This window comes from Carassius auratus, linkage group LG44F, assembly GCF_003368295.1.
Source record: "Carassius auratus strain Wakin linkage group LG44F, ASM336829v1, whole genome shotgun sequence".
Lineage (NCBI taxonomy): Eukaryota > Metazoa > Chordata > Actinopteri > Cypriniformes > Cyprinidae > Carassius > Carassius auratus.
The window spans coordinates 3,247,615-3,267,831 of NC_039298.1; the positions used below are offsets into that span (position 1 = coordinate 3,247,615).

A 20,217-nucleotide genomic window follows, 5' to 3' on the forward strand; every position below is an offset into this window, starting at 1 on the left:
AATCTAGAGTTTTTTCAACATTAGATCTAGCGCATGGGTACTGGCAGGTGGGGGTGCATCCAGCTGACAAGGAGAAGACCGCCTTTGTGACCCCCATGGGGCTATATGAATTTAATCGGATGCCGAGGGGGTTGTGCAATGCTCCAGGAACATTTCAGAGACTGGTTGAAAGTTGCTTAGGTGACCAAAATTTTTAAACCTTGTTGCTCTATTTAGATGATATAATTGTCTTCTCCCCTTCTTTTGAGGCCCACATTGCCCACCTGGACTTGGTTTTCAGCCACTTGGAGAACTTTGGCTTGAAAGTGAAACCTACAAAGTGTTTTCTCTTCCAGAATGAAGTCCATTATCTAGGCCATGTGATTGCAGAAGGAGGGGTGCCACCAGACCCAGAGAAATTGCGAGCAGTGGAGACCTGGTCAACTCCTCAGGATATCACCCAGCTGCGTGCTTTCCTGGGCTTAGCTGGTTACTATAGACGTTTTGTTAATAACTTTGCCCAAATTGCAGCACCCCTGAACTCTATGATGTGGGGGACATCAAAACGACGCACCCGACCGGCCAGAGGTAAACAAGACTGCTGGGTATGGGGAGAGGCACAGGACATGGCATTTAAAAAATTAAAGGAGAATCTCCTACAAGCACCCATACTGGCTTATGCAGACTTTCAGTTGCCATTTCTGTTGTACACTGAAGCCAGTCAGACAGACTTGGGGGCAGTGCTGGCACAGGTGCAAGATGGAAAGGAGAGGGTGATTTCCTATGCAAGCCGAAGCCTTCGTCCAGCAGAAAGAAATGATAAAAAGCTACAGCTCGTTCAAACTAGAACTGCTGGCGTTGAAATGGGCTATAGTGGAAAAGTTCCGGGAATATCTTGCTGTGTCTCCCTTTACTGTTTTCACAGATAATAATCCATTAGCTCACCTGAATACGGCAAATCTGGGTGCAGTGGAACAGCGATGGGCGGCTCAGCTTGCAGGATTTCAGTTTGAAGTGCGATACAGACCGGGGCGGACTAATGGAAATGCTGATGCCCTCTCCAGGTGGCCTGTGAATGAGACCTCTGCCAGGACTATAGAGGATGGGAGTGCCCCATGTTGTGAGGGTGGCTATGTAGCATCTGCAGTGGTCCATGCCTGTGTCCAGGCTTTTGTTCCGGTGGTTGAAGAGGTCATATTGGAGGAGGGTCGAAGGATGGATGCAGGGGCAGAAGTAAATCGGACACATTTACAGTAGGGGGGGGCGGATGTAAGCTGCTCATGCCTAAAGAAGGGGAGTGGCAATACTGAGGGCGTCCTCTGTGTTCCTTGTGATGTGCTGGGGAAAATGAACACCTGTGTGGCAGTAGTAATTAGAGGGAAGCATTATAAATGTATGATGTGTTTGTTGTTGCGGGAGGGTTGTTTGGGTTGTTGCTGCTGAGTTCCTTGCCAAAGCTGCCGTGCCGGGACGTGGGTTTAGGATTGTTGTGCGACCCGTGCGAATCGATCGGGAGGGATATTTTGCTGGGGTTTTCCCCGTTTACGTTTGGCGGCCGCCGTTGAGTTCACTGAACGCGGAACCCACGTCCTGTAGCGGGTAAGAAAGCCAGCAGTACATGTTGTTTTTATTATTGTATTGGATGTTAATGTCTGTTCCTGCTGTGTTTGCCGGGGAGGCCCTGATGTATGTATGAACCCAGTGGTCCCCCGGCGCTATTTGTGTGTAGAGTGAGTGCGTGTGTAAGGGGGTGGGCAGGTTATCCTTTCCCATACGCCTCCTATACAGTTGACGACGGCTAGATATTTAGCACGAGTATGATTGACGGTTTGTGGTGATTAATATTTGATATGCATTTATTGGTGTGGTATTTATGACTATTAGGTTTTGCAGTGTAATGAACTTATGTGTGAGAGGTGACCACGTGAACATATTTAATGCATGTATTGACTAACTACTGAAATCTTATGCTGAGTACATCCTGTTGGTTGTTACTTTATTATGCTGGAAGTTAACATCTTTGAAATCATTCATTGCTTCTTAATTAAATTTAACCTGTTATGACTGCATTAACCTGCTGCCCCTGGGTTTTAATATTATGATTGTAAAATAATAAAACTATTAGTCAAGAAGTTTTGGGTATTTATTTGAGTGTTTTCTTGGATATTGTCCCACTTAAAGTGAAGTGAAAAGTGAAAGTGACATTCAGCCAAGTATGGTGACCCATACTCAGAATTTGTGCTCTGCATTTAACCCATCCGAAATGCACACACACAGAGCAGTGAACACACACACACACACTGTGAGCACACACCCGGAGCAGTGGGCAGCCATTTATGCTGCGGCGCCCGGGGAGCAGTTGGGGGTTCGATGCCTTGCTCAAGGGCACCTAAGTCGAGGTATTGAAGGTGGAGAGAAAGCTGTTCATGCACTACCCCCACCCACAATTCCATTCTTTTTTTACCTTTATTTATATAGTGCTTTAAACAAAATACATTGCGTCAAAGCACTGAACAACATTCATTTGGAAAACAGTGTCTCAATAATGCAAAATGATAGTTAAAGGCAGTTCATCATTGAATTCAGTTATGTCATCTCTGTTCAGTTGAAATAGTGTCTGTTTTTATTTGCAATCAGGTCAATGATATCGCAGTAGATGAAGTGACCCCAACTAAGCAAGCCAGAGGCGACAGCGGCAAGGAACCGAAACTCCATCGGTGACAGAATGGAGAAAAAAACCTTGGGAGAAACCAGGCTCAGTTGGGGGGTCAGTTCTCCTCTGACCAGACGAAAACCAGTAGTTCAATTCCAGGCTACAGCAAAGTCAGATTGTGCAGAAGAATCATCTATTTCCTGTGGTCTTGTCCTGGTCCTCCTCTGAGACAAGGTCTTTACAGGGGATCTGTATCTGGGGCTCTAGTTGTCCTGGTCTCCGCTGTCTTTCAGGGCAGTAGAGGTCCTTTCTAGGTGCTGATCCACCATCTGGTCTGGATACGTACTGGATCCGGGTGACTGCAGTGACCCTCTGATGTGGACACAGACTGGATCTCGTGGCCACGGTGACCTCGGAACAAGAGAGAAACAGACAAATATTAGCGTAGATGCCATTGTTCTAATGATGTAGAAAGTACGGTGTTATGTGAAGTGTTTCCGGTTCCGGTTTACCTAATTAATGCAGCCTAAAAATCCTTTAACGGATTTGGATATTAAAAGCATATTAGTATGTTATGTGTATGCCAGGTTAAAGAGATTGGTCTTTAATCTAGATTTAAACTGCAAGAGTGTGTCTGCCTCCCGAACAATGTTTGGTAGGTTATTCCAGAGTTTAGGCGCCAAATAGGAAAAGGATCTGCCGCCCGCAGTTGATTTTGATATTCTAGGTATTATCAAATTGCCTGAGTTTTGAGAACGTAGCGGACGTAGAGGAGTATAATGTAAAAGGAGCTCATTCAAGTACTGAGGTGCTAAACCATTCAGGGCTTTATAAGTAATAAGCAATATTTTAAAATCTATACGATGTTTGATAGGGAGCCAGTGCAGTGTGGACAGGACCAGGCTAACATGGTCATACTTCCTGGTTCTAGTAAGAACTCTTGCTGCTGCATTTTGGACTAGCTGTAGTTTGTTTACCAAGCGTGCAGAACAACCACCCAATAAAGCATTACAATAGTCTAACCTTGAAGTCATAAATGCATGGATTAACATTTCTGCATTTGACATTGAGAGCAAAGGCCGTAATTTAGATATATTTTTGAGATGGAAAAATGCAGTTTTACAAATGCTAGAAACGTGGCTTTCTAAGGAAAGATTGCGATCAAGTAGCACACCTAGGTTCCTAACTGATGACGAAGAATTGACAGAGCAACCATCAAGTCTTAGACAGTGTTCTAGGTTATTACAAGCAGAGTTTTTAGGCCCTATGATTAACACCTCTGTTTTTTCTGAATTTAGCAGTAAGAAATTACTCGTCATCCAATTTTTTATATCGACTATGCATTCCATTATTTTTTCAAATTGGTGTGTTTCACCAGGCTGCGAGGAAATATAGAGCTGCGTATCATCAGCATAACAGTGAAAGCTAACACCATGTTTCCTGATGATATCTCCCAAGGGTAACATATAAAGCGTGAAGAGTAGCGGCCCTAGTACTGAGCCTTGAGGTACTCCATACTGCACTTGTGATCGATATGATACATCTTCATTCACTGCTATGAACTGATGGCGGTCATATAAGTACGATTTAAACCATGCTAATGCACTTCCACTGATGCCAACAAAGTGTTCAAGTCTATGCAAAAGAATGTTGTGGTCAATTGTGTCAAACGCAGCACTAAGATCCAATAAAACTAATAGAGAGATACACCCACGATCAGATGATAAGAGCAGATCATTTGTAACTCTAAGGAGAGCAGTCTCAGTACTATGATACGGTCTAAATCCTGACTGGAAATCCTCACATATACCATTATTCTCTAAGAAGGAATATAATTGTGAGGATACCACCTTTTCTAGTATCTTGGACAGAAAAGTGAGATTCGTTCGGCCCGAGACTAGAACTCACAACCCTTCGATTGGGAGTCCGTCCCTCTAACCATTAGGCCACGACTGCCCAACGACTTCCTAAGTATTTAGTCCAATAGAGAACCTGTAAACCCTGGGTAGAGAGAGTTTGTGGGGGTTACACAATGGTCTGGATATGACGCGTGTGTGCATGCTTGTGACAGATGGGGCTCCATCAATGACAGGTAAAGTGAATGGTTTGGCAGCACGTTGGTCCGCTGTTGCACCTCAGTTGATCTCCTTACACTGCATTGTGCACCAGGCGGTGTTGTGCGCAAAACTAAGTGGGACGCTCAAAACGACCATGGACAACGTGATGGCTACAATTAATTTTATTCGCTCCACATCAAGCCTCCAACACCGCTTTTTCCGCATGCTGCTGTCATAAATGTCTGCTGAGCACCACGACCTGCTTTTGCATAATGACGTGAGGTGGCTGTCCAAAGGCAAAGCACTGGAGCGTTTCTGTGGTCTCAGAGAGGAGATCATAACTTTCCTCCGCAGCAGCAAGCAAAAAAAGGCAGAAACGCACTTGAGTCGCATACTGGACGACAACTTCATGGCCGATGCATGCTTTCTGAGTGACATATTCAAACACCTGAATGATCTCAATTTGGCACTACAAGGCAGAGACAAAACTGTCATCGACCTTGTGGAACAGATGCGCGCATTCCCAGTTAAACTGGACCTTTTTGCAACTGATTTGAGCACAGGCCGAATGCTGCATTTTCCGACGCTCAGCAAATGCATCTCATCCCCCTCACAAATCACGGATGTGATGACAGATTTTATTACGAGGTTGAAAATGAACTTTGCTGGTCGATTGGATGGACTTGTTCTGCCCACAGAGGTGGCCGTTTTTGTCAGAGACCCGTTCACTGTTGCAATAGAAGGGGACTTATCTGCCAGAGCAAAGCAAGCGGTTCCTTCCATTGACGAGGGGAAATTCACACTCGAACTTGTTGACATGCGGTCATCTGTAACCATGGCACAGGAGCTTTGCACTAACGGGCCTACAATGTTTTGGACTGATGTCAACGTACATCAGTTCCTTAACATTAAGAAAGTAGCGATCGTCATGCTCAGTATGTTTGGTTCAACTTACACATGTGAGTCAAGCTTTTCACACATGAACTCCATAAAAAGCAACTCTCGTTGCTCCCTGACTGACCGTATTCTCCATCAATGCCTTTGGATTGCATTGACAACTTATGAGCCTAAAGTCACTGCTCTCGTTCAAAACAAAAAATGTCACTTCTCCCACTAAATTAGCTGGATAACTGTAGCCTACGTCAGTATAATGTTGGATGTGCTGAAATAACTGGCCCAGCTAACCTTCTAGGTTTGAAAATCTGGCCCAACTGATTTTGTAATTGAATAGCCCTGTCATAGGAAATAGGTCCGAGTTCGTTCTCTTTCCTTTCCATCACAGTAGGTGGCGGTATACACCTTTCCAAGTTTGGTTCGCAACCCGCCATAAAATCAACAGAAGAAGAAGAAGCGCGCGTCCTCCGGCTGTCCCGCGTGCGTGTGTTCCGCTGCTCTGAGCTCGAGCTGCACGTGTAGATTTGCGGCGAGCGCGAGCGCTAGTGTGATGTGCGCGCGTTTATTCTCGCTTTACAAAAGCTGCTTTTGTTCTGTAGAGATCGTTCAACATCTGTCGCATCGAGCCAGTCGAGCATTTTACACTAAATATCCGAATCTGTCATCAGATATATCAGATCACCCGGTAAGTTGATCTTTGTTAGCGGGAAGCGTGCTTGTGAAGGACGTGGAAACTAGACACAACACACTCTAGAATACCAAGTTATACAGAAAGCGAAGGTATGATAATATTTGGCATGGAAACCTCTGTAGAGGTGTAATAAACGTATGCTGCTGTTGTTAGCACATCAAATAAACCACATGATCGAAAGCTTTCTTATAGTAATTGATCAGCTGTTTATGTTTTTAGAAGTGATGGCTGAAGGAGCATTTTGACGGAAACTGGTTGTGATTGACATTTCGCCAAAGATATTGGAAATGATCAGCTGTAAATGTGTGATCACGCATTAAAACTTTAGGAAATAGCTGTATTTGTTCATCTTCTGTGTGTTTTGCTGTAAACCTCTGACTCTATGATAGAAGTGCTGAGGAAATAGTTGTGTTAATAGAGAAACACACACAGATAATTAGAAGACTTTCTCATCCCTTCAGGAGATTGATAATGGTTGTTTTCTCATGAGACTGAGTTTGGCCAAGTGAGATTGCACTTGTTAAATGATGACAAAATCTGCTTTTTAACAACAACAAAAAAAAACCAACAATACAAAACAATGTTCCCCCAACTTGTATTTAATGAGCTGTCATATAAAAGCACCCCTGTGTTTTGGTTTGTGCAGCGTGTGATTGGCAGTATGAAGTATATTCTGGTGACCGGCGGCGTGATCTCAGGCATCGGGAAAGGCATTATAGCCAGCAGCGTGGGAACCATCCTCAAGTCCTGCGGCCTGCACGTCACAGCCATCAAGATCGACCCGTACATCAACATCGACGCAGGGACCTTCTCTCCATATGAGCACGGTGACCTCACAGCCCTCGCCATAGATCACAAGATCCAGCCACTGCTCGTGTGAAGCCTTACACTGACGTGGGAATCAAATAAACGGGTTACACATTGTAAATGTACACATCTGAAGTGGGCACCAAATAATTATAACTTGCCACAAAAGATGCAAGCATCACTATTATCATTTGAACAATCTAGGAAATTATCTGGTAAATACGTAGTCAGGTCAAAAGATTTTAAATGTTTTTTAAAGGAGTCTCTTCTGCTCCCCAGCCTGCATTAATTTGATCCAGAATACAATAAAAGCAGTCATATTGCAAAATATTTTTACTATTTAAAAAGACTGTTGTCTATGTGAATATCTAATCAAATGTAATTTATTTATATGATATAAAGCTGTATTTTCAGCCTCAATTCTCCAGTGTTCGGTGTCACATGATCTTCAGAAATCAGTATAATATTCTGATTTGTTGCTCATAAAACGTTGTTGTTGAAAACGGTTAAGTATAATTTTTTTTCAGGTTATATAAATGTCTTTTATCATCACTTTTGATAAATTTAAAGTAAAGCAATAAATATTATACTACTAGTATTGTCTGAATGTGATGTGTTTTGTGTAGGTGAGGTGTTTGTTCTGGATGACGGGGGAGAGGTGGATTTGGATCTGGGCAACTATGAGCGTTTTCTGGACATCAGGCTCACTAAAGACAACAACCTGACCACCGGGAAGATCTACCAGTCTGTCATCAACAAAGAGCGCAGGGGAGATTACCTGGGCAAAACCGTACAGGGTGAGAAACATCTTGTGCTGTGAGTTTTGGGTTCTTTGTAATGTTTATCTGGGAGCACCATTTAATCAGACTTGTAAGGTAAATCATTTCTAAACCTACACAGACACAGGACAAAACATCATATATTTTGAAAATGCTACCGTAAAATTATCCGATTACTCGTGTTTTTTAAATGGATACGTCATGGTGTGTTTGAAAGAGAAGTTGGTGTCTGTGTCTCATTGTATGTTGTTTGTTCCAGTGGTGCCGCACATAACTGATGCGATTCAGGACTGGGTGATGCGTCAAGCTAAAGTTCCCGTGGACGACGACGGCGTTGAGCCCCAGGTCTGCGTCATCGAGGTGAGACGGGAGCGGGACCCTTCGCTTGATAGCAGGCGTGTTTGAAGGGGTTTCTGAGGTTTGGATGTGTTTGCAGCTGGGCGGTACGGTCGGAGATATAGAGAGCATGCCCTTCATCGAAGCCTTCAGGCAGTTCCAGTTTAAAGTGAAGAGAGAGAACTTCTGCAATATTCACGTCAGTCTGGTTCCACAGGTGAGGATTATATTCTCCGTCAGTGCATTATAGGGCGTTATACCACACGTTTGACATACTGTCTCGCCCGTGATGTCCAGCCCAGCGCTACAGGAGAGCAGAAGACCAAACCCACGCAGAACAGTGTGAGGGAGCTCAGAGGACTGGGACTGTCTCCTGACCTGGTGAGTCCAGCACTGAGGAGCTCTGCGTGCGATTTCAGTATACGTTCAGGATGGGCTTTGAGGTGTTTTAGTAACTGTGTCAGCCCTTTCGCAGAAATTCAGCTTCTAAATGGATGCTTCCAGCACATCTAAAGCTATCAAAGCAGCATTTTTGTAACATTCAATGCGTATTGTGTTCCTGTAGCTCAATTGGTAGAGCATTGCTATAGCAGCGCTAAAGGTTGTGGGTTCGATTCCCATGGAGCACGTTAGGTACAAAATGATAGCCTGAATGCACTGTAAGTCGCTTTGGATAAAAGCGTCTGCTAAATGTAAAATGTAAATATTTTCACATTCAAGTTTTTGTGTGTGTGTCAAAGAATAGGAGTTCTGTACAGTTAGAAGTGACAGATATTTAGCTTATGTAAATGCTACTTACCCTGTTATATATCGTTGTCTAAAACATAGATACTCATGCAACACCTAAACAAAAGACTCAATCACAAATAAAACCAAGTCATATTTGTTTTTCTGGAAATAATAGACTTTTAATAATAATACACAAGGCACAGCTTTTCAAGGCAAGTTTATAAGGTTTCAAATGGTAGACAGATATAAATATGATTCAAAATGAAGACGCCGAATAGTGGTACTTTGTGATTGTCAAACATTAGTGGATCATATTTAATGTGCTGTTGGTTCCTGCGATCAGAGATCTGAGTCTTCCTTTGCTCTTTCTCTTGCAGATTATGTGTCGTTGCTCCACTCCGCTTGATAACTCGGTGAAAGAGAAGATATCCATGTTCTGTCATGTGGAACCTGAACAGGTCAGTCTGGATCACACAGGCCTGTGCGATTAAAACATATCAGTATTTATCAACGGTACACCTTCATCGATAATCATAGAAAAAAACGTAAGTATTGCACACTATAGTTTCCTGCTCATTTCATTTAAAGGTGTGTTTTATGTGACTAGCAGACAGCACACATCTTCTGAGATGAATAGAAAGCCATGTAAAGTTAAAAGACGTTCAAATTTTAGAAAACACGTCTGGATAATTTTTTATTTCATTCCTCTGCGTCTCGTATGTTTTTAAATGCAATCGTGTGATGATCAGCGCTTTGCCTATTTGTAGCTATGCTGAAATACTAGTGGTCGACCGATATATCGGCAATGGCTTTCATAAAAACAATATCGGTCGACCACTAATAAATACATGATACTGTTGTGTTCATAATTGTTTATGCAATTTACAAAATTATATTTGATTTATTTTTCTAACTTTAGATATTATGCATATTGTTATAGACGTTGCATTGAATAAACAATTTAACACCGTGCATCATTTTGGCTCATTGCGTTGTTTTAATAAATTGGGCAAATTACAGTGGTTAAACTTAAACCTTTTTTCTACTGCTCTTTTTTTTTTTTTTAAGGTTATAAAAATAGTAATTAATTATCCATGTTAAATGAACCGTTGGTCTTCTCTACAGGTGATCTGTGTACATGACGTGTCGTCCATCTACAGAGTGCCGCTGCTCTTAGAAAAGCAGGGTGTTGTGGGATACTTCTGTCGCAGGCTGAACCTGCCCATTGAAACCAGACCCAGGAAAATGCTGGCGAAGTGGAAAGAGATGTCAGACAGGCAAGTACTTAACACACTTAAAAATAGGGATGCACCGATGTATCAGCCACCGACATTTATCGGCTGATTTTTCCTCAATTTACAACCATTGGTATATCAGCTATATAAGGGAAAGGGTCGATATTACAAACCAATGGTTTATTAATTAACTGTGTGATGTCACTGACCTTTATAATAACTGTTGCACAATCCTAGCGCTGCTGTCTGCACTTTAATGCTAATCAAATAACAAAAGATCAAACACTATTCTCGACTAAATAACTTCTGTAACTTTCATAAGTGTAGCTGACTTCATCTGAATGATGAAGTTTGAGTCCTTTTTCACTCCACTGAACTGCACATTTAACTCTCTCTGTTTCATTATCATCAACACAGCGAGTTACACGAAGCACTTATAACAACTAACAGTAAACAAATACAGATCTTCAAGGGGTGCTCAATAAACGAACAAACTTTAAATCTGAAGAGCTGTGTGTTTTCATTAGCCATATATCTCCATAGACTAGAAAACCCGTCACAATAAGAGTCCCGCCTTAGTAAAGGAGATCTCTCACATATTTAAACTTACAAATAAGATTAAAATGTATATAAAAACAAATCAGAAGATTAATCATAATAGAGTCTGTTACAATAAAGGATTAATATGTATTTAATCTATATAGTGAAGTGTTTTTACATTTGTTTCTTTATTTCTGTACCTGAAAACGGTTAAACCTCCCTATAAAGCAGTATTTGTTTAATACGTATCTTTGTTGTGTTGTATTCACGAAGGTCTGGTGAATGTTAAATGGATCCAATCCATGTTTGTTAGAAATTATTTGATGATGCAGCAATAAAACTGCTAGTATAATTTAATGCAGATGTTCTTGAACTTTGCTGATTTAAAACATGATCAAAAAACTGTCTATTTTGATGCCAAATTTCAAATGAGAGAGGAAGTGACAAATATCGGAAGCAGACAATAAGTATTTGTTATAATCTGTATCAGCCTCAAACAATCAGTGTATCTCTAATTAAAACGTAGAAACGGTTTCCGGATCAGTGCGTACATTGATACTGTGCTCTCATAGATGATGTAGAGCAAGATGATGCAGGTCTTTTGTGATTTGTTTCATGTTGTGTTTGAACTGTAGGTCAGACAGGCTGTTGGAGCAGTGCTCCATTGCTCTGGTGGGGAAATACACCAAGTTTTCAGACTCGTATGCCTCCGTGATCAAAGCCCTGGAGCACTCCGCTCTCGCCATCAGCCACAAACTAGAGGTTAAGGTGAGTGAAACCTTTAAAGGGTTACTCCACCCAAAAATGAAAATTAGCCCATAAATGACTCGCACTCAAGTCATCCTAAGTGTATGAGACTTGCTTCTTGCAGACAAATCCAGTCTGAGTTATGTTAGAACTCGTCTTTGATCTTTCAAGCTGTTTCCCTCAACTGGTGTCGCATTCCTTCAGTCCAAAAGAAGTGAAATAGAAATCAACAAGGGGTGAACAAAGGCCTTCTGTAGCAAATGCATTCATTTTTGTAATAAAAAGATCCATATTCAAAGTGTAATAATCACTTTAATCTAGCTTGCGTTCACTGCAGAAGGCCTTTGTTCACCCCCTGGAGTCGTGTGAGATTCTAACGTTGTTATGTTTTTTTAAATAGTGGTTTAAATGGTTTTTATTTCACTTCTTTTGGACTGATGCATGCAACACCTGCTTAGTGCCATGAAACAGCTTGAAAGATCGAAGACCATTTTTAATATACCTCCGACTAGTATTTCAGGATTCGTCTGAAAGTCATGATGACTTGAGGGTGAGTAATTTAAGGGCTACTTTTCATTTATTTTGGTGATCTAACCCTTTAACACGGCTATATGAGATCGATCTAGCTGATTTATACCATACTCTACTCTGATTGGCTGGCAGGTGTGTATTAACACCATTTAATGGTCAGTTTAGCCAACGTTCTTTAAATATTTAACTGCAAACATCAGCTTTAACTCATCAATGAACATGATATAAGCTGTGGTCTAATGCTCTAATTCTACCTTTAAAGAATAGTTTATCATTACATTTTCATTATGCACTTATATCAGTCATCTCCTTTTTTTTTCTCTAGTATGTTGACTCTGCAGATTTGGAGGCCAGTACGCTACAGGAGGAGCCAGTGAGGTACCACGAAGCCTGGCAGAAACTCTGCAGTGCCCAGTGAGTAGTGACCTGCGCCCCGTTTAATTCGACACGGCTGATTTCATGCAAATCTATTCTGCTCAATAGAATCTTAATGGTGTTCTCTTATTGAGGACGCGATGTAGTTTTGCTAACAGCTGCGGTCTCTCGTTGTCGTCAGTGGTATTTTAGTACCTGGAGGATTTGGGGTACGAGGGACGGAGGGCAAGATTCAAGCCATCAGCTGGGCCAGGAAACAGAAGAAGCCCTTCCTGGGTAGGACATGCTTAAAATTCATTCAATCTGAAATGTCCTGCTCCGTCTGTGAATTAAACACATATATGTGCCATTCGTCTTTCAGGTGTGTGTTTGGGGATGCAGCTCGCTGTGTGTGAATTTGCTAGAAACATGTTGGATTGGAAAGGTAAAATCTTTCTTTAGAAATAAATGAATAAATGGCGTACTGTGAGCGTAGTGCAAGCAGTGTTGAGCAAAGTGTGACTCTTGTTGTTCCTAGATGCCAACTCCACTGAGTTTGACCCAGAAACGAAACATCCTGTGGTGAGTATGGGGTTTAGCTCAAGTGTGTTTTGGAGCAGATGTCTGATGGGTCGTCTCGCAGGTGATCGACATGCCGGAGCACAATCCAGGGCAGATGGGAGGAACGATGCGGCTGGGGAAACGGAGAACCATTTTCAAAACCAAAAACAGCATACTCAGTTCGTGCATTTCACTGAAATATTACAATACTGGAATTATGGAATTATTTAAATGTATGAAATGTTTGATTTCTCTCTCACAGGGAAACTTTACGGAGATGTAGATTATGTCGAGGAAAGACACCGGCATCGCTTTGAGGTACAGCATCCTCAAATCGTCCATGTAATGGTCAAATAGAGCTGCGAGATATATTGAATATTAATGCTTAATTTGTCATGGTCTAAAAGAATACATCTGTATTTTAGATTCATTTTTATTTGACTATTTTCCCAAAAGAGCATGTCATTATCAATCTAAGATCCCAGTCCCTCCTTATCTTTCGAGAACGTAATTCTTCTGAATAAGGTGTTTCTGAGAATCAGTGGAGACTGTAAGTTTCAGTCAATGATCTGATGGTTTCTATCTTCTCTCAGAAGGGTCCTCTGCTCCCGTGAGGCTTTTGGCTTGCTATAGTTGAACAGACACATCTTGATGAATAGCAGTGCTTACTTGGACTCAGATTATGTGTTTATAACTGGATTAATGGCTCAATCGGACTGAATAGCCTTTATGGAAACCCCTCAGTTGATCTGATCGAACTCTATCCGAATGAACTTCAGCGTTAACCTGAAATGATCTGATCTACAGGAAAAATTTAAAGCGCTCATCGGATGAAAAACTGACTTTTTCTGTGTTTAAATGCTATAATTGACTGTCCGGGGTATCTTCCAACTTAGAAAATGTGAAAAAGAAGAACCGAGCAAGTTTGGTTATATTAAGCATTTTTCTGCAACAATGAGAGAAAATGAGCTGATCAGATTTCTCTCGCCTTCTGACATAGGAAGGGGTTTTTATTATAATATAACCACTCCTCATCTCAGAAAACCCAGGCCGGGGTTTCATGAACCTTTAAGCAATAATATGTATTAAATATATATGATCAAAAACAAGCTCTTTTTAGATGCATCTTGGCTAAAACCGCAATTATACTCTGAAGTTTTGTTCTGAATACATGTATTGCACATGGAAGCGAGCAAGCGATGGAAATGAGTCCATGTAAACAAATCTGGTTGCGTATTTGTATTATTCTTAGCTGTGCTATCATGTATGAAAGAAGTATTATTGGTTGTGTGTGAGCAGGTGAACCCAGAGCTGAAGCAGCATTTTGAGGAGAAGGGCTTTCGTTTTGTGGGTCAGGACGTGGAGGGCGAGAGAATGGAGGTCATCGAGCTGGACGGTACACCAGATGCTTTCATTCACCACTCTGAAACATTTATATGTGCTGAGATGAGCATCGTCTCGACTCTTATTAACATTGTTACAACCAGTCATTTTGTGCAGAAGAATACTGTAAAACGGCCTGTTTTGAGAGAGATTTGTAAAGTCATATCTCCTTTATTTATATAGTGATTTATACAGCTATCAAAGCAGATTGAGCAGAATAATGATGCAGCTCTCGACAGAGGACAGTAGTGAAGTCTTTTCAGTGTTGATGATTGAAATCAAGAAAAATATGTTTTGCAGTAATTTGACGATCAGTTTTGTTTTATTGTTGCAGATCACCCGTATTTTGTTGGCGTCCAGTATCACCCAGAATTCACCTCCAGACCCATAAAGCCGTCCCCGCCGTACTTTGGGCTGTTGTTAGCAGCTGCGGGGAGGCTTCCAGGTTACCTTCAGAAAGGCTGTCGGCTTTCACCACGGTATGGACTGATGTAACATTTCTCTCAGCCAATGATATCAAGAGATTCGTCACAATAAACAACTTTGCTGTTTCTGAAAAATACAGACATCAGACAATCTCTTCAACATGTGGATCATTTTGCATGACACTGAATGAAAGTGTTTTTCTGTTGACAGAGAAACATACAGTGACCGGAGCGGCAGCAGTTCTCCAGACTTGGAGATCACGGACTTGAAACTATGCTCGCTTGCTCAGGAATAAATCTGCTAATGGTATAGTGCAGCACGTGACTGTATACAGTATGATTTACAGAAGAGCTGTAGTTTATTTTATTCGGATTCTCATTTCTTTTCAGGGCCTGCTTGCTAAAAAGGATGCATTACTGAAACAGCAGTTTTAAAATGGTCCAGCTTCAGTGAAAAATAAATTTGACTGCAGCTTCATTTATTTATACTCCTTTTCGCTTGTATATGATTGTAGGTGTACAATGTTCTGGGTCAACTGCTCAATGGGGTTTTCTTGTCAAGACTTGTATTCATGCAAATTTTTATCTTAAATCTGTTTTATCTTAAGTTGACAATTTTGCATAATGTCAATAAAGAGTTACAAATGGTTTGTAGCAACAAGGGTTCATTCAGAAATCTCTGTAGACATAAGCATTTAATGCTTTTAGTTTATGTACAAAAGACCCGGTACATCGGTACCAAAAAATTAAAATGTGACTGTAGAAGGTTTCTTTAAAGTACCGGTGGTACCGAGGACCCGTCCACACCCCGTTCTTGACGCATACAGCGATATGATCTCCGCGAAGCACAAGACGCTGACGGGATCTCAAAATCCAGTCATGAAAATGAAACTTACATTTTAATATGGACTGTCAAAGTTGGCATTAATCAAATCTCCGTACGGACCATTCTTTAAATGTTAAGCCGCAAAAGTTGGTTGAAATCTGAATCCTGCATGTGTGTGAATGAATGTCCAATGTGGACAAACGTCACCAGAACTGTTCTGAGTTACGTCACAAGCATTTTACCGTTTCTTCCGAGTAAAACCAGTGTCAAAATAAAAGTAGGCCGTCAAAATGTTTATTTTTATATAAAGGCATTGTGCTAGAAATAACCATTTAGAACGTGTGTGGATACTGCTACTAATGTGCAAAAAAAAAACCCATGTTTAAAATTTAAATTTCATTAAAAATTAAATTTGGGTGAAACTGGTTTATGGTTTTTCGTAATTTAGAAAAAAGTTAACAACTGTAAATCAGTAAAGAATGGTATTGGTTGTATTGTGATAACCTTTTATTAGAATAAAGGTTTTGCTTTGGTACCGATAATTAGTACCAAGAACCGTGGATTTTCACTGGTATCGGTACCGAACACACACACAAAAAAAAAAAAAAACTCAGTGTCAAGCATAACAAGTTATCTTTAAGGAATACACCAACACAAGTCAGAAATTTTAGATCAGTTCACACTTTATTGGGTTTGATTTGCACGACTCCAGCTTCCACGTACTGGGCAAGAACCTCCGAAATCCTAGAGAATAAAGAAAAAGACCATAAGCCACAACAGACCGCACACAGACAGCCTAAAACTGACCAGCACTGATCTCAGTCCCATATCCGCAAGTTTCATCCAGCAGTCACCATCACAAATCTGTCATCCTTGATCAGGAGTCACTATATTTTATATAGAGTGGAGAGTATCATACCTGCGCTGCTCCAGCGGTCACACGGGACATCAGCACCTGTAGGACACCCAGGATTAATACAGGGCACACAAATAAAGTCCTCATGTAAGAGCGGTGCTGAGTGTTGGACAGTCGAGTGACCGACACAGACACCAGCAGCCTGGCCGGTCAAAGTCTGCCCACTGATTTGGCACGCTGTAGGAGAACCTGGTACACGCTGACGAGCACAGCTTCTCAGGAAACGTGCAGAAGGACACGAGAGATGCTGAGCTTACCAGCGCACCGCACACAGCGATGGAGTCTCCTCACGGACAGCACTGCAGCGTCTGATGGAGAAATACACCGCATTAGAGTCACGCTACAGAGAGAACAACGTTAACAGATGTTAGGTTCGGCTCAGGAGCGTTTATCTGATTGTCATAATAGAGCAGTTCTCTCAGAGAGGGCAAGTTTGTCATCACAGCCAACACTAAAACAGAAAACCCAAGACAGAAACCAACCTGTTACAGAAGGCTCCCTTGAACGGTCTCGGGAGCGTTTCGATGACTGGACGGGTTCATATTCAACTCATCTTGTGACCTGTGAGGAGGAGAAACCGTTAGGCAGAGCTACTTCTAGTAGGACACCTGTGAAAACAGGTTCCAGTTGTCCTTTTCCTTAATGTTGCTGGGACAGCTACAGGTGAACTGTACAGCGACCGTCGGTAAAAGTGTTGCTATCGGCTCCTGTTTGACCGAACCCGTTATAGAGGAACGGGAACGGCTTCGATCAGGGCCTTAAAGCACAACTGCAGGCTCTCCAATAACTTATACAAACAAATATACAATCACTCAAGAAAAAAAAAAAAATCTATATAAAATCTACTTTGTCAACAGTCTCAACATAACTGGAGTATGTTGAGTTTGACATTGTCATTTTTTGGAATTCAGTTAATATTAAAGTCAGTTAACTTAGATAATTAAATAGTAATCCAGTTTAATTGATTGGTTTAAATAAATGGTGTTCAAGAACAATATTCAAATGCTATCTAACGATAGAAACTTTCACAATCTTTTCTTGGTAAAGACTTCTGTTGTTAGGCATAAGCCGTAAGGTTTTGTAAACTAATTATTCTTCAGTTTTATGGTGGGAAGCACCAACATTAAGGTGTATTAACTCCACTGACTGTGTTGGAGTGGACCTAAGTTTACATTTAAAATAAAATCATAATTTGGATTTACTGACTAAATCAACAGTATCCACTTAACTGGGTTGTGTTGCATTTAAATTAACTTTTCAGTCATCTTAAGTTTATTACAGAAGGTTAACTCAATGCAACTTAGTAGAATGAGGTTAATATTTCATCCAAATCCAATAAAGTTCGGTTATCCAAAAATAAAGTAATTTTAAAGTAATCCAGTTTAACTGATCAGTTTTTGAAGAACGCGGTTAAGGAAAATAAATAATTAATATTTTAAGTGGTGTTACATTAAAATTAAACTCCACAGTATCCTAAAATACTTTGTATTGATATTAGTCAGCACGAGACGAAATGACAGTAAATGGCTCAAGATGTGTGCACCTAACCTGCAACAGTATAAAGTTTACATTTATAGTTAAAGTTGAATCAATACCTCTGCAGTCACTACTGGGGTGCAACCTCGTGCTGAACCGAGACTCGTGTCCACCAACACCTGGAGAAGATCACAGAAACACAGAAGTGAGCCGAAGATGCACAACTCGAACGAGGCTAATAAACCTACAGCAAATTCTGTAGACTTCGATACACAACCGGTTTGCAGGATATTTTATATGCAAAAAACTAAAACCACCTAGTCTCTAATGAAAACTAAAATGACTGAAACCACTCTACATTGCATAATGCGTTAATTCATAAAAACCTGATGCTTTATAAAAGGCTACAGATGAGTCGGTTTTATAATAAAAACTGTAAAGACCGTTTCATTTGCGCACGGCCACGTTTGTTACACACTACATCCAGATGACTATCAATCTTCATAATATTGTGCGCTAAACGCCAATAATTCACAGGCGAACCAGTGGATTAACATCCAAACAAATTACCCACGAGAACTAGTTGTTAAATTAAAACTCACAGTCTTAGATGTTTAAGGATTGAACGAGACTCACCTCCATTCTCTGAGAGAGCGGGTCGAAGGAGGAAGATGAGAACGTGACGCGATGTTTTATACAGCGAAGCTTAACGCTGATTGGTCGACTGAGTTGGTTGGGATTTGTAGTTCAAAAGCTTGATGGGATATGTAGTTCTCATTGTGAGAGTGTAGTTCTGGGATTTCTCTAACATCTGTGATATGTATTTGGTTATATCTGACAACTCCAGTTAATTTATTTAATTGCCCCACTACCCAATTTGAAATATTTAAATATTTGTAAACATTTAGAATGAAAAATACATGTAAATGATGTCATAAAGTAAATATCATGCTGTTGTTGTTCTGCCTGACTTGCTTTTACACGTTGTCTGGACATTATACCCGTTAGCTTCATTAAATAAAAATATCAACCCTCCATGAAGTAACGATTGATATTTCCATCTGTCTACAGATTATATTTTGACTTGAATTAATAACGGGAGATTTCCTGTGATCTGGATTTGTGGAATACTGGTCAGCTGTTTACGATAACCCCATTAAGCGCATTAACTCCTTTTTAAAATCACATATCAGGGCTGTCCATAAACTTATTTACGATGAGCATTTGATTCAGTACAGCGATGCCCTCAAAATAGCAAGAACTGAATACTACTCTCAAGTCATTAATGATGGTACTGCGAATCCAAATAAGAGGTTTAAAGTAATCAACAAACTCCTTAAACCTACCAGTTCACTTATTTGTTCATCTGTGCAGCAGTACAATAGGTTTTTGAAATTCTTTGCTGAAAAAAAATTAGAATAATTATAAGTTTATTACTTCTGTCTCTCTGGGTGCACCTCCTGAGATTCAGCCCTTAAATTGTCCATTAACTTTGTTTTCTAGTTTTAAGATGGTTACCATTGATTACATTTCTAAATTAATAATGACAATGACTTCTGCTACCTGTACTCTGGATCCTATTCCAACTCACGTTCTCAAAGAGGGTCTGCCATCTATCAGTCCTCTCATTTTGAACATTGTTAATGCTTCCCTTACTGACTTGTTCCCCAAGCCATTAAGGTTGCTTCCATCACACCAGTTCTTAAAAAGCCTGGATGTGATGTGTCTGATCTGTCGAACTACAGGCCTCTATTTAATCTTCCTTTTTTGGCGAATGTTCTGGAACGTGTTGTTGTGTCACAACTTCATTCTCATTCTCAACTTCATTCATGAATGAGCTTTTAGAAACTTTTCAATCTGGGTTTCGCTCAGGACATAGTACTGAGACTGCCTTGGTCCGAGTTATGAACGATCTCCTCATCTTGGCTGACTCTGGTGCCCTTACTATATTGGTGCTGTGTCATAAGTGTCATTCTATATTGATTGAGAGACTTGAGACTTGGCGTGGTATTTCTGGTACAGTGTTGGTGGTTTAAATCTTATCTCACTGATCGTACACAGTTGTTGTTTTAAAAAACAATAAGTCTAACGTTGGAAAGGTACTTCATGGTGTTCCTCAGGGGTCTGTTCTTGGCCCGATACTTTTTATTATTGACATGCTTCCTTTAGGGCAGATTATTGGAAAACATGGTTTTGGGTTCCACTTTTATGCTGATGATACTCAGATAGCACGAAAACTAATATCACATGTATATCATCAACCCTATCTGACTGTCTGGAGGATTTTAAATTATGGAT

At 40.8% G+C, this 20,217-nt stretch overlaps 1 protein-coding gene, 1 long non-coding RNA gene and 3 other non-coding genes across 7 annotated transcripts; 1 reads left to right on the forward strand and 4 right to left on the reverse strand.

Moving 5' to 3' along the window:
* The first annotated feature begins 6,038 nt into the window (after window positions 1-6,038).
* On the forward strand, window positions 6,039-15,355 carry LOC113068333 (CTP synthase 1). 3 transcript variants are annotated; one of them, XM_026241047.1, is made up of 19 exons: window positions 6,039-6,268; window positions 6,921-7,101; window positions 7,708-7,878; window positions 8,120-8,220; window positions 8,297-8,413; window positions 8,494-8,577; window positions 9,303-9,383; window positions 10,051-10,202; window positions 11,336-11,468; window positions 12,304-12,392; window positions 12,535-12,629; window positions 12,715-12,777; window positions 12,871-12,914; window positions 12,976-13,072; window positions 13,156-13,211; window positions 14,193-14,289; window positions 14,611-14,755; window positions 14,913-15,008; window positions 15,092-15,355. In XM_026241047.1, the coding sequence occupies exons 1-18, from the start codon at window positions 6,134-6,136 to the stop codon at window positions 14,995-14,997; spliced, it is 1,926 nt and encodes a 641-aa protein (XP_026096832.1). In that variant the 5' UTR covers window positions 6,039-6,133; the 3' UTR covers window positions 14,998-15,008; window positions 15,092-15,355. The 3 variants fall into 3 exon arrangements, with proteins under 3 accessions (XP_026096832.1, XP_026096831.1, XP_026096833.1); XM_026241046.1 differs by having other exon boundaries at window positions 14,913-15,355; XM_026241048.1 differs by lacking the exon at window positions 15,092-15,355 and having other exon boundaries at window positions 6,215-6,363; window positions 14,913-14,997.
* An 833-nt stretch (window positions 15,356-16,188) lies between these two features.
* Window positions 16,189-18,622, reverse strand: LOC113068335 (uncharacterized). Its single transcript, XR_003279516.1, has 6 exons — window positions 18,556-18,622; window positions 18,039-18,098; window positions 16,926-17,004; window positions 16,701-16,751; window positions 16,447-16,482; window positions 16,189-16,271 (listed from the first exon to the last, which is right to left on the reverse strand). It is a non-coding gene; the product is annotated as an uncharacterized LOC113068335 (long non-coding RNA).
* LOC113068469 (small nucleolar RNA SNORD99) lies at window positions 16,338-16,409 on the reverse strand. The gene has a single exon (XR_003279548.1). It is a non-coding gene; the product is annotated as a small nucleolar RNA SNORD99 (small nucleolar RNA).
* On the reverse strand, window positions 16,816-16,893 carry LOC113068459 (small nucleolar RNA SNORD103/SNORD85). The gene has a single exon (XR_003279540.1). It is a non-coding gene; the product is annotated as a small nucleolar RNA SNORD103/SNORD85 (small nucleolar RNA).
* LOC113068460 (small nucleolar RNA SNORA16B/SNORA16A family) lies at window positions 17,069-17,204 on the reverse strand. Its single transcript, XR_003279541.1, has one exon. It is a non-coding gene; the product is annotated as a small nucleolar RNA SNORA16B/SNORA16A family (small nucleolar RNA).
* Window positions 18,623-20,217: the final 1,595 nt, after the last annotated feature.

Coding starts and splice junctions, on each gene's coding strand:
- LOC113068333 (XM_026241046.1), top strand. CDS start 6,134: ATGTGCGCGCGTTTATTCTCGCTTTACAAAAGCTGCTTTTGTTCTGTA. Junction 11,469..12,303: donor GCCACAAACTAGAGGTTAAG/GTGAGTGAAACC, acceptor TTTTTTCTCTAG/TATGTTGACTCTGCAGATTT. Junction 14,290..14,610: donor GGAGGTCATCGAGCTGGACG/GTACACCAGATG, acceptor TTATTGTTGCAG/ATCACCCGTATTTTGTTGGC.